The sequence below is a fragment of the Pleurodeles waltl genome, chromosome 11 (genome assembly GCF_031143425.1).
Source record: "Pleurodeles waltl isolate 20211129_DDA chromosome 11, aPleWal1.hap1.20221129, whole genome shotgun sequence".
Lineage (NCBI taxonomy): Eukaryota > Metazoa > Chordata > Amphibia > Caudata > Salamandridae > Pleurodeles > Pleurodeles waltl.
This window is the reverse complement of record NC_090450.1, coordinates 379,439,254-379,453,421: the sequence shown is the minus strand read 5'-3', so window position 1 is coordinate 379,453,421 and position 14,168 is coordinate 379,439,254. Positions and strand designations below refer to the sequence as shown.

General features: G+C 48.4%; 1 protein-coding gene across 2 annotated transcripts in view; it reads left to right on the top strand.

Annotated features, from left to right (window-relative positions):
* YEATS2 (YEATS domain containing 2) overlaps nt 1–14,168 on the top strand; it is a 1,667,962-nt gene that overhangs the window by 1,176,992 nt on the left and 476,802 nt on the right. For both annotated transcript variants that reach the window (XM_069213699.1, XM_069213698.1), the window contains one exon: nt 5,584–5,682. In XM_069213699.1, the coding sequence (XP_069069800.1) occupies nt 5,584–5,682 (99 nt within the window). The remainder of the gene's footprint in view (nt 1–5,583; nt 5,683–14,168) is intronic.

Here is a 14,168-nt window from a genome sequence, read left to right as displayed (position 1 = left end):
CCACAGTAGTTCCTTGCACTGGGCAGAATTACTTTGTGTCCTAATGTGCTCCTTGTGAAAGAGCATATTGCTATCAATCACAGTAAAGCCAGTCGACACAAGCATAGAGAGAGAGAGAGATTTTTATTAAAACAATAGGTCTTGGTTAACACCAGACCTAATTAGGGGCCCTGTTATCAAAGGAAGTCACCAAAGTGTGCCCAGCCTAGATGTCTTTGCATTGCTGCAGATGTATGTATTTCATGAATTCACAAGAACTTACACAAGTAAACCAGAACATTGTACTCCTAGAAGATATTTGTGAACTGTATTTTAGCTTGAGCAAATATGCATGTGTAGGTTTGGTCATACGAAAATCTGCTGAGCATTTACAAGTTCACTTTCCCTCCAGCCACTTTTTACCAATGCTGGGAGATGTTTTGCTTCTGGCCTTGTCAGGAGTAAATTTCTAACCTTTCACAGCATGGTAAAAAGTTAGAAAAGAGATGGTGAAAACCCTTGAAACATGCAAGTGGCACAGACTCAAAAGGCATTCCATTCTGGAACTATTGTCTACCCGTACCTCCAGCTCCAGTATATAGAGCTGCAGAAGGGTGACAAAATAAGGAAATGGCTTCTATTCAAGCCCCCCTGTAGTATTAGCCCTGGCAGAATCAGCAAGAGTATTATCAGAGCTCTTACATAATGAGATGGGTGCCATGTACTGCAGAGACAAATTATGGCAGCAAAGGGGCAAGTAGATTTGTTTACAGGACAAGTAGTTTTACTAAGCAACTTATCACATGGACAAGTAGATTTTTTATTAAATTCCACACCCCTGACCAAGGAGGTGGTGGTGACAACTCTGCTGTAGACTTACTTGTACTGACCCCTTTCCCTCTTAAATACGGGATGTAAGGTCTTGAGTAGGATTCTTGCCCGCAGATTTCTCCCATTGCTACCTCAGCTGTTGCATGGGAATCAATGTGGCTTTGTACCTTGGCGCACTACCTCGCTGAATATTGGCTGATTGTTCCATGTCATAACCGCATCCGTGGTCATTACCCATTTGCAGTTTGCATCTCATTTGTTGTTTGCCAAGCCTTTGATACCTAGATGGGATTTTATATTGGCAGCAGTAGCCCACTATGGAATCCTACAATCAGACATTAAAAGGGTCACCCTCTTCAATATATATATATCTATCTATCTATCTATCTATCTATCTATATATCTATCTATATATATATATATATATATCTCCAACGGCCAGAGCCAGGACTGGATCTCATATTTCAGCTTCACAGCATACCCTGTAAGAGTCTGATAGATTGGGTACATCATTGGGTCATGCGATGCACACTCCGTCCTTGTATGCAAATGGCATGATCCTCTATCTTTGGGACCTCCGTACCGGATCACAGAGCATACCCAACTTATTGGCATCATTCGGGCACTTTCTGGTCTCAATATCAATATCAGAAAGTCCTTTGCTTCTCTGTTTATTGTTAATCCAATAGGGCCAACTCCGCGCTTCGGCAAAGGGGATCTACCTTTTGCTGCACACTCTTTTAGTTTCCTGGGTATTCATATCTATTGAAATACAAAGGACTTGCTTGACGGCAACCTTGTGAGGGTAAACAGCTCACTTAAATCGCAAATTACTTTTTGGGTCACTGCCCATATGGGTCGTGGGCTGGCTGGGCCTGGCGAATATAGTTATGTTACCACACGTTCTGTACTATTTTGTGAACCTTCCAGTGGCAGTGGTAGTGCCAGATTGGGTGTTCCATTTGTTGACTACTTTGTTAGGGGAACTCGCCTGGGGTACTGGTGCCGCAGGGTCAGCCTTACTAAATTGCAGTTTCCCACAACAGAGGGTTGACTGGGTCCCCCCCGACTTTAAGGCATATTGCATAGTGGGGCAACTACAATGGCTTTCATATTGACTAGCGGCTCACAGTTTGTCAGAGATAAATTACGCACTGGCCCAGATCAACTGCAGAGAACTCCATAGACGGATATGGCCCGGTGTGACCCCCACCGTGTACATGTCCTCTCCTACTTCAGATAGTCCTTACCTACTGGAAGCTAGCATTGAGATACACTGCAGTCACCTCACCATATGCACTGAATATTCCTTTCTATGGTCTCCCTACCTCCTACAGTGCGTCGTCTGGCCTGGTGGGAACAAGAAGGGTGTTTTAGGATGGTACGCTATTGTCCAATGCAGATTTTGGGCATATGTATGGGCTCCCCGAGACATTATTTCTGACACATGGCAGCATTGTCCGTTACATGCGACAGAATTCTGCCCCAGATGGGAGTGAACCCAGCACGCATGAAGTGCTTCAGGCAGTGCACCCCTTGGGGAGACGTGTTTGCTAGTTTTACCTTGGGCTTCGGGGCCTGTGGATGTATCGCTGCTTCCTTTAAAACAAACCTGGGAAAGGACCTCATTAGGGACATCACAGATAAAGATTGGGCACGTATTCTTGGCTATCCCAAACAAGTCTCTCACAATTCTAGATCTAAATGTATCCAGTTTTCTATTCTGCACTGGGCGTTTATAACACCACATTGGCTTGCTGAGATACTCCTCACCGGCTTCTCCGGATGCCCCCATTGTAAGGCTCTGGAAACAGACCTCTTACGTATGCTGTGGACTTGTCCTGTCTGATGGAACGTGGTTGGATCAATAGGGTACGCCAATTCAGTGTCTTCCTGGACTCCATCCACAGCCATGAGGTTCCAAGGTGATATTGCAGTTTGCAGATCTGGCCTTTTTATTGGCGAAGAGTCTTATAATGCGACAATGGAAATCCTTAGCCCCAACGTCGAGCTAACCTGATGATGATTTATGGATTAGGTTATATTTTTATTGACATCAGTTCTGTGTACAGAAGTTGAACTTGTATTGAAAAAATAAGAGCATCAATTAACAGTAGCACAGTCTACCTTTGTCTCTCATTGCACAAATTAAAAGATGTTCATACTTTTTTGTTTTTATATCTCTTTATAGACACTCTGCTATATCCTATCCTATTTCACAAAACTCTCCTATTTTGCAGTTTGTTTGGAGAGCTATTTTTTTGTCTTCTGTGCAGCATGGGTCATAGTTTACCCGCCTTCGTTTGTACAATTGTGTAATACTATTGCTCTGGCCGTGAAATAACATTTTGCAGGCCCTCTCCCTAGCTCTGTTACCTGTGGTTTTGGACAGTCGCCCCTCAAAAAAACGATTTAATCATTCAGCATTTTACAGAAAGGTAAATTAGAGATCGTTTGGCATATGGTTTATGTATGGGTAGATAAAGGAATACAATTTTCAGTTGCATCCATTAGTAAGTATATTCAGATATGGCGAAAATGTGTTTTCTTGTTTTACTATAATCAGAAGAGTGTAACCCAGAATATTTGTAGTGTTCTTGCAGTTGATGGCTTACTAGTTTGACATCTTTACCTAAAAGCATCCACAGGCCAGGAAATTAGATTTGTTTCAGTGGTCCATGGTTTGAGATTTTCTGTGTTACCACTTCAGTGGATTGTCCATTGGCTTAGCTCTGCAATGTGTTGCCTGGGAATTAATAAGAAGCGTTTTCCATCCTGGTTTTGCCTGCTTGAAGCTAAAAATGTCAGGGTGTATAGAACTATACTGATTATGCCAGAACAGAGAGTGTATCGTAGAAAGCTCTTTCTTGCCTGATATACAGGATCCTGCATAAGCACCCCTGTCTCCGTGTGCTGGTAATATGTACACCAGCTTTTGACATCCTACACCCTACCCATCTACTGTGCAGAAAAGGGGCATATGCTGTTATGGGGAGTGGAACAAATTAATTCCTATAGCTGATTTATTGTTATCAGCATTTGTTTATTTGGGTTTTTAGTAAGACAGCAGATGATACAGGTCATGTATCCAACACTCACTGCATCAAAGATAAGTCAAAAGCAAATAACACATTACAGTAATATACATACTAAAGAGTGTACTAGGCGGTAATGGTGTGTGAATGTAAAGGGTCCACATGTTTCTCAATGAGGTGGAAGTTGCACGGAACAAGGTACCAACACTAAGTGTTTTGGGGGTAGGTAACATTACACATATCAAACAGGAAAAAAAGGAAAGCATGAAAAATAGAAGAGCACAAGAAGAAAGGCGCAAGGTGTAATACTGACCGATCCCAAATTTATTTTGCAGACAAATAAACGGACTGCCAAAATTATTCTACATACAGACCAACAAGAGGCCAGGAATATGTATAAACTGATAGAGCAGAATAACTCTCAGTACCTTGTTATCCCTCCAAACGAGCCATTATAATTGTCATTGCGGGTCCTTAGGGTACGCATGACAGATCTCTTGTACAGATCCTAGAGTTGGAGAAGGTGAAAGAAATATTCATGAGTCAAGAAATCTGTGTCGGTTATTAGACCAAGAGCTCAGCCTGTGTAAAGTCCCGGTCCTCACTTCATGCAGCCATTTGTTGTCTGTTATTTGAGCTGTGTTCCTGCGTCAAAGGGGAAGAGGGCAGAACTGTGTAAGAGCATGGAGTTTTCTAATCGGTCATGGTACAGCAGCAGTGCCAAACATGTTCTAGAAAGGTTTCATAGCTGCCTAAAAACATCTGTCTGGTCTTTGACTATGAATTTAGTGCGTACACAGGCTGCAGTCTTCACTAATTTCGATAATCGTCACTAATGGGTACCGTAGGTCTCCTCCTGTGTCTCGATAGACTAATCTTTGCAGTCATCAGGGAAGTCGAAAGCCAGCTGAGATAGTCCTGTCACATCCGAAGTATCACGATGCCACAGAGCTAAATGAGCAGACTGGGGTGTATAAAGTTTACTAACAGTGTCCGTTGTTTGCCACGCCACTTACCACAGTAGTGTAATTTTACAGAAATTAAGTAAGGTGCACCCATTCTGAGCAGATTTCCAGCACTTAGTGTGAGGTAGAAGCCCAGCCCTGTGCTGTGTGTGGCGATCAGTACAGTCATGAAGTAAGTAAAATAAGAATAATTGAGCTTACCTTTCCTACTGTAATTGTATGCAGAGCAGTGTGGGTCACTTACCCTCAATTTAATCACGTAGTTCATTCTGCAAGATCGTTCTGTGTACTGGAGTTGATACTTAAATAAAAAGAATCCCTGTAGTTAAAAAAAAATAACAATTGCTTCTTTCGCTTCAAAACTGTTGGTATTGGAAGTGCGAAAATATTGCAATAGATGGCTAGAACACAGACAAGTCTGATTGCAGATAAATGTGCGGAAACCGTTACCTTCGGCAGAGATTTCCGTCTGTGGATAAATACCATCACTTCTTTGCTCCGAACTCTCTATGAATTAGCAGATGAAATAAACATTTAAATCAGGGCTATGTCAGAAACTATCAATGTAGAAAGTCTTGCTTACAGAGAAGCTTTAACAGATTTTGAAGAGCATGTGTGTATGAAGTACCATCCTCACTTGAGAATACTTATGTATTTTTATATTATTGTACAGTACTGTTGAAAAGATAACTTTTTTATAAAAATAAAAAAAAGACTAATAAAACAGATGATATGCGTGTCTTGTGTTACATTCGTCCTTGTATCTTTCTCAGTGGTGCAATCTGGGTCAACATGTAAACAGCCTGCAGCTCCAGCTGAGTCCACCTGCAGCACCTTGGTTCCACATCCTGCGCATACTACAGTGACTAAAGGTAAAGAAGTGTTTTGTTTTTGCATGCAGAGTTCATTGTGTGTTGTCTTATAAATATATCCTTTTCTATTAGACCTCAGAAGACTAGGTCAGAGCCTTCGACACTGACATTAAAAATACCTATCAGTTCTGACTCTGTCAGGGCATCAGCAGATCCTTATTCGACAAGACGTTTCATCAAAGACATCGACGAGACCACCTTTGACAAAGTCATCGACTTCAGCGATGACCGCAGCTTCGCCACAAACACTGACTACAACACCATCTGATAGACATCTAGTTGTAGATTCCTTACCTTAGAATTTCCTCAGGTGTCAGTTTGGATCTGGAGATTTTTCTTGAGCAGTAACCCTGCACGCCGTTAAGTAGCGTTGATCGGCTCCATGTCCGTCCTTGGCATTGTCCAAGCTCAATCTGATGTCCCGGGTCCTGTAGAGGCATCACCCCAGCATGCTGATGTCAGTTCTTTTGTTTCCCCACCAGCCAGCGCTGATCCAAAGAAAGAGCTACCCCTCAGTCATTTTTTGAATGGTCTTTTTTGACTTTTTGTGGAGGTTTTTTGAGTTGTTTAACTCGTAGTGCATCGAGGGATGTCTTCGAATAAGACCGTCTTCAAGCCGTGCGGTTCCTGTCATCGGACAATGTCAATGACTGATTCGTTCCTTGTGTGCCTTTGGTGCCTGGAGGTTGACCATGACCCAAAGTAATGCTCCGAGTGTCGAACCATGCATCTGAAGGCTTTGAGAAAGCAGTCCCTGAAGCTGATGGTGGCCCGATGCTCGACTCTGCGCAAGTTGAGGTCCCGGTCGAGAGGAATGTCCCGGGAGCAGTCGTGGAAACCTCCATCATCGCTGTCTCACTCCAAGTCCTTGGTATGATTGGGTAAGTCGAGGCATAAGAAGTCGAAGAAGACAAAGCGTTCTTCGATTTAACTTCGACTGACGAGAGAACATCGTTGCATTAGGCCTCCATCTGCCGAGCCTGTGTCCGGGTTGACTCTGCACCTTCCTGATTTTCTGGGAACTGGAGCAACCCCTGCCCAACGTAAAGCATTCTGTGGGGCCATATGCCTTATATTTGAGCAGCCCAACTCCACTAGCGTGCATTGGGCCCCGAAGAGTCGGTAGGGGCCCCTTCAGGTTCCGCCTTGACAGTTTCGGCCTCCGCTCCGAGGGGCACCCAGGGATAAATCCTTGGATCTGGACTGGCATCAGTGGTACTACCTCCACCTTCTCCGACACCGATGTTCCAAGCACCACCCGTGCCCTTGGGTGGCACTGTTTTCATCCACATTGCCAACTTTGACACAGAGCCGGATGGACGTCTTAAGACTCCGACTCCATTACCAGCAGTGGCCTTGCCCCCTATGTCAGATCCTGAGCATTATTTCTGTAGGCTAGGTTATGGCAAGGAATAGGAGTGGTTGGTGACCCTTTGGAGTACAAGCTTCAAGAATTCTGTAGACTGGCAGACAGACTTGGGTAAAGCCAGTGGTCTGGATACCTCTGCATATACTGGCATGCTTTCTCCTCCTACTGTGGGTATGGAGGATGTTGCTTCATATTCTATGGTGGTGCGAAGAGCTGCTGAGGTCCTGGACTTTGAGTTGCCGTTGGTTGGAGTCAGGACTAACCACCTGATAGAGGAGCTTCAGGCTGGAACTTCATCTTCAGAATTCCTGCTCCCCTTCAATGAAGCCCTTACAGATGTCCTACTGGGTATCTGGTCCAAACCTAGCACAGGTGCTCCTGTGAATGGGACAATTTCCCACCGCCATTGCCCTGCCCCGGGCATCCCATGTTTCCTTCTGCAACATCTGACCCTTGAGAGCTTGATCATCCAAGCCTCTATCTCCCTAGGTACGTTCCCTTCCACACCCCTGGATAGGGAATCAGAGAGGCTGGACACACTTGGGAAGATGATGTTTTATTCCACCAGCCTGGCATTCCAGTCTGTAAACACTATGGCGGTCATTTTGACCACGCGGTCACCGCCATTTGGCCGCTCTGCGGTCAAAAGACCGCGGAAGCCATTCTGGCTTTCCCGCTGGGCCGGCGGGCGCCCGCCAAAGGAGCGCCCGCCGGCCCAGCGGGAAAGGCCCTGCAACATGGAAGCCGGCTCCGAATGGAGCCGGCGGTGTTTCAGGGGTGCGACGGGTGCAGTTGCACCCGTCGCGATTTTCACTGTCTGCTATGCAGACAGTGAAAATCATGCTGGGGCCCTGTTAGGGGGCCCCTGCACTGCCCATGCCAGTGGCATGGGCAGTGCAGGGGCCCCCAGGGGCCCCATGACACCCGTTCCCGCCATCCTGTTCCTGGCGGTAAACACCGCCAGAAACAGGGTGGCGGGAAGGGGGTCGGAATCTCCGGAGATTCAGCCCAGACAGGGGAAATCCGGCGGGAAACCGCCGGATCCCCTTTTCTGACCGCGGCTTTACCGCTGCGGTCAGAATGGGCAGGGAAGCACCGCCAGCCTGTTGGCGGTGCTTCCGTGGTCCTCCACCCTGGCGGTCGATGACCGCCAGGGTTGGAATGACCCCCTATATGTCTTTTGGGCAGCTATGCCCACACACTGTGTGGTATGTTGCGCAAGTGCTGCCACAGGTCCCGGACGAGGCTCGGCTGTACTTTCCCAAGCAGTTGCTGATGGGAGAGATTAATCAAAGTTCACGATCCGATGTGGTCTGGACACAACTGACTCACTGGACAGAACAGTTTCATCAACAATGGCCCTTAGGTGCCATGCCTGGTTTAGGATGACTGGATTTTCCGGGGATGTCCAAGCCAACCTTATGGACATGCCGTTTGATGGCATCCGTCTCTTCAGAAAGAAGGCACACCCCGTGCTCAAGCACTTTAAGGGTTGTCCATGTGACAGCTATTTGTCTCCCTCAGTCTGCTCTTCGCCTCTTTTGTGGCTAGAGAAGGTGTAACCAGCCACGTCGGTTCCCGTCCAGCCACCGGGCTACGCTTGCTGCCCAGCCCCTGCGTGGGCAGGGACTTGGAATCCACCACCCTTATGGATCAGGGAGCCAGCAGTCCAGCCAGTCTACCACCCCCCCTTCTGCAGCTGCCTCCAAACCTTCAAAGCCTGACTCTTTCCAACCAGTTGGAGGCAGGATCCACAATCACCTGCTCCGCTGGCAATCCATCACTTCAGACAAGTGGGTTTTGCAGATAGTCCAAAGGGGCTGCTCCCTCCTTTTCAAGACTACCCCTTCATCCATGCCACCATCCTATGATCGGATGACGGAGGATCACTTGCCACTTCTCCAGGAGGAAGGTACAGCTCTCATGGCCAATGGAGCCATAGAGGGTTCCTCTGCCAAAAGTAGGTCCAAGTTGCTATTCCTACTACTGTCTGGTCCCCAAAAAGGACAAGGGCCTGTGCCGTATCCAAAACTTTGATCCCTCAAACTCTTCCTCAAGAAGGAGAAGTTCAAAATGCTCACTCTAGCTCAGGTGTTATCTGCCCTCGACCCAGAAGACTAGATGGTAACATTGGACTTGCAGGATGCTTCGTTTCATATTCCTGCCCTGCCTTCGCACAGACATTACTTGCGGTTTACAGCAGGCAACAAGCACTTTCAGTTCACTCTACTCCCCTTTGACCTCACCAGTGCCCCTCGAGTGCTCACGAACGTGATGGCGGTGGTCGCAGATCACCTGAGCAGATATGGGGTTTCAGTATTCCCCTATCTTGACGACTGACTGTTAAAGATGGTCTCGCCTCAGGCTGTTGTCTCCCACCTCCAGACCATGGTGGGTCTCCTGCATTCACTGGGGTTTACTATAAATCTCTCCAACATGATCCAGATCTCAGAGGGAACTGCGCAAGATCTGCAGTCGTGGCTAATGAACTGCGGTTGGATCAGAGGCAGATCCCTCTCCCTTCCCCAAACAGATCTGATAGTAGTGACAGATGCGTCACTCCTCGGCTGGGGTGGCCATCTGGGAGAGGTGGAGACCAGAGGCATCTGATCCCTGGCAGAGGCCAGACTCCACATAAATCTGTTGGACCTCTGTGCCATCAGGCAAGCATTGAAAGCATTTCTGCCCTCTCTCAAGGGAACGGTGTAGTGCAGGTGTTCAAGGACAATACCACTGCCATGTAGTACTGCAACAAGCAGGGCGGAGTGGGGTCGTGGACCCTTTGTCAGGAGGCTCTGCGCCTCTGGATGTGGCCGGAACATCCGGGCATTTTTCGGGTGGTTCACCATCTGGCGGGCTCCCAGAACTCCAGAGCGAACAAACTCCGCCCACAATACTTAGTCGGTTACGAATGGCGTCTCCATCTGAAGGTGGCACAAGGTCTCAGCAGTGGGGAGAGCCTTGGTTAGATGTGTTTGCCTCCGCAGAGAATGTGCGGTGTTAGCAGATTTGCGCATGGGAGTTTCCAAGGCAGCAGTCGCTCAGCGACACTTTTCATCTTGAGTGAAACTCCAGCCTCCTGTAGGTCTTTCTGCCCATACTACGTATGCCCAGAGTTCTCAAGAAGATCAAGAACAACTGGGCCAAATTAATCCTTGTGGCACTAAACTGGGCAAAAAGAGTCTGGTATCCCGAGTTACTGAGTATGGCCGTCAGTCCTCCGATCAGACTGCCCCTTCGGGAGTATCTTCCGTCTCAGCAGCAGGGGAGGGTTCTCCACCCGAAATTGCCAAGTCTCTGCCTTCTTGCGTGGAGATTGAGCGGCAGCAGATGACCGCTTTTGACGTTACGCATGAAGTCTGTTACGTAATCTTGGTAGCCAGGTATCCCTCCACCAAAAAACGGTATACGCCTGTCATTGGAAGAAATTTGTGGCATGGTGAACAGACAAGTCGGTTGACCCCCTTTCTGCCCCTTTCTCTGAGGTCCTGGTGTTTATCCTTCTCTGGCCCACCAGGGCTCTGCTATGGGCACTCTCAGTGGTTATCTGTAGGAAAATGGCTCCCTGTTACAGTTACCCCCCACTTTTTGCCTGCTATTGATGCTGACTTGACTTGCGAGTGGGCTGGGATCCTGCTAACCAGGCCCCAGCACCAGTGTTCTTTCACTAAAAATGTACCATTGTTTCCACAATTGGCACACCTCTGGCACACAGATAATTCCCTTGTAAAAAGGTACCAGTGGTACCAAGGGCCGTGTGACAAGGGAAGGTCCCTAAGGGCTGCAGCATGTGTTGTGCCACCCTAAGGGACCCAGGCACACTGCCACTGCAGATTGTGTGTGTTGGTAGGGAGAAAAAGGCAAAGTCAACATGACATCCCCCTTTGAATGTCATGCACACAAAATACTGCCTGTGGCATAGGTAAGCCACCCCTCTAGCAGGCCTTAAAGCCCTAAGGCAGGGTGCACTATACCACAGGTGAGGGCATAGCTGCATGAGCAATATCCCCCTACAGTGTCTAAGTCTATTCTTAGACATTGTAAGTACATTGTGGCCATATTAAGTATATGTTCTGGGAGTTTGTCAAAACAAACTCCACAGTTCCATACTGGCTACACTGAACAATGGGAAGCTTGATATCAAACTTCTCAGACTAATAAATCCACACTCATGCCAGTGTTGTATGTATTACAAAATGGACACAGAGGTCATCTTAGAGATTGTCCACTGTATTTTACCCCAATCCTTCAGTGCAGGACTGACTGGTCTGTGCCAGCCTGCCACTGAGATGAGTTTCTGACCCCCTGGGGTGAGAGCCTTTGTGCTCTCTAGGGCCAGAAACAAAGCCTGCACTGGGTGGAGGTGCTTTACACCTCCCCCTGCAGGAACTGTAACACCTAGCAGTGAGCCTCAAAGGCTCAGGCTTCGTGTTACAATGCCCCCGGGCACTCCAGCTTGTGGTGATGCCCGCTCCCCCGGACACAGCCCCCAGTTTTGTTGGCAAGTCCAGAGGAGATAATGAGAAAAACAAGGAGGAGTCTCCCCCCAGCTAGGACAGCCCCTAAGGTATCCTGAGCTGAGGTGACACCTGCCTTAAGAAATATTCCATCTTGTTTTGGAGGTTTCCCCCAATAGGATTAGGGATGTGCCCCCCTCCCCTCAGGGAGGAGGCACAAAGAGGGTGTAGCCACCCTCCAGGACAGTCACCATTGGCTACTGCACTCCTGACCTAAACATCCCCCCAAATTGAGTATTTAGGGGCGACCCTGAACCCAGGAAACAAGATTTCAAGGACGACTGCTGCCCTGAAAGCCCTGCAGAGACGACAGAGACGACAACTGACTTGGCCTCAGCCCTCCCGGCTTGTCTCCAGACTCAAAGAACCTGCACAGCGACGCATCCAGCGGGACCAGCGCCACTGATGACTCAGAGGACTGACCTGCACCTAAAGGACCAAGAAACTCTCATGGACAGTGGCTATGTCCAAAACTGCAACCAAGAAACCATCTTTAAAGAGATTCCAGCCTCACTCTGGAAGTGTGAGTCTCCACACTCTGCACCTGACGCCCCCGGCTCGTGTCCAGAAGAACCAACACAGCAGAGAGGACCCCCAGGCGACTCTAATGACGTGGACACCGTAAGACGACCTCCCTGCACCCCCACAGTGACACCTGCAGAGAGGATCCAGAGGCTCCCCCCTGACTGCGACTGCCCGGTAACAAAGGAACCCCACACCTGGAAGAAACACTGCACCCGCAGCCCTCAGGCCAGAGAGGAACAAACTACTGGTGCAGGAGTGACCAGCAGGCGGCCCTCATCCTAGCCGAGTTGGTGGCTGGCCCGAGAAGCCCCCCTGTGCCCTGCAGCATCGCCAGAGTGACCCCTGTGTCTCTCAATTGATTCCTATCTGAATCCGGACAACTCCTTTACACACTGCACCTGGCCACCCCTGTGCCGATGAGGGTGTATTTTGTGTGACTTTTTGGGACCCCCAGGTGCTCTACAAAACCCTCCTGGTCTGCTCCCCAAGGACGCAGGTACTTACCTGCTAGCAGACTGGAACTGGAGCACCCCTATTGTCCATAGGCGCCTATGCTATTTGGGCCCTAGTTTGATCTCTGCACCTGACCGGCCCTGTGTTGCTGGTGCTGGGTGTTTGGGGTTAACTTGAACCCCAAACGGTGGACTGCCTATGCCCTGGAGACTGAACTTGTAAGTGCTTTACTTACCTGAAAAACTAACCAATACTTACCTTCCCCTGGAACTGTTGATTTTTGCACTGTGTCCACTTTTAAAATAGTTTAATGCCATTTTTGCCAAAACTGTGTACATTACTGTTTTAATTCAAAGTTCCATATTTACCTATGCCAAGTTGTAAGGAAATGCCTCCTTGGCATGGTTACCCCCTGACTTTTTACCTTTGCTGATGCCAAGTTATGATTTGAAAGTGTGCTGAGGCCTGCTAACCAGGCCCCAGCACCAGTGTTCTTTCCCTAACCTGTACCTTTGTTTCCACAATTAGCACACTCTGGCGTCCAGGTAAGTCCCTTGTAACTGGTACCCCTGGTACCATGGGCCCTGATGCCAGGGAAGGTCTCTAATGGCTGCAGCATGTCTTATGCCACCCTGGAGACCCCTCACTCAGCACAGACATACTGCTTGCCAGCTTGTGTGTGCTGGTGGGGATAAAATGACTAAGTTGACATGGCACTCCCCTCAGGGTGCCATGCCAACCTCACACTGCCTATAGGTATAGATAAGTCACCCCTCTAGCAGGCCTTACAGCCCTAAGGCAGGTTGCACTATACCGTAGGTGAGGGCATAAGTGCACGAGCACTATGGCCCTACAGTGTCTAAGCAAAACCTTAGACATTGTAAGTGCAGGGTAGCCATAAGAGTATATGTTCTGGGAGTCTGTCATGCACGAACTCCACAGCACCATAATGGCTACACTGAAAACTGTGAAGTTTGGTATCAAACTTCTCAGCACAATAAATGCACACTGATGCCAGTGTACATTTTATTGTGAAATACACCCCAGAGGGCATCTTAGAGATGCCCCCTGAAACCATATCCGACTACCAGTGTGGGCTGACTAGTTTTAGCAGCCTGCCACACACCAGACATGTTGCTGGCCACATGGGGAGAGTGCCTTTGTCACTCTGTGGCTAGTAACAAAGCCTGTACTGGGTGGAGGTGATTCTCACCTCCCCCTGCAGGAACTGTAACACCTGGCGGTGACCCTCAAAGGCTCACCCCCTTTGTTACAGCACCCCAGGGCACTCCAGCTAGTGGAGTTGCCCGCCCCCTCCAGCCACGGCCCCACTTTTGGCGGCAAGGCCGGAGGAGATAATGAGAAAAACAAGGAGGAATCACTGGCCAGTCAGGACAGCCCCTAAGGTGTCCTGAGCTGAGGTGACTCTGGCTTTTAGAAATACTCCATCTTGCAGATGGAGGATTCCCCCAATAGGATTAGGGATGTGCCCCCCCTCCCCTCAGGGAGGAGGCACAAAGAGGGTATAGCCACCCTCAGGGCTAGTAGCCATTGGCTACTAACCCACCAGACCTAAACACACTCCTATATTCAGTATTTAAGGGCCCCCAGAACCTATGAAG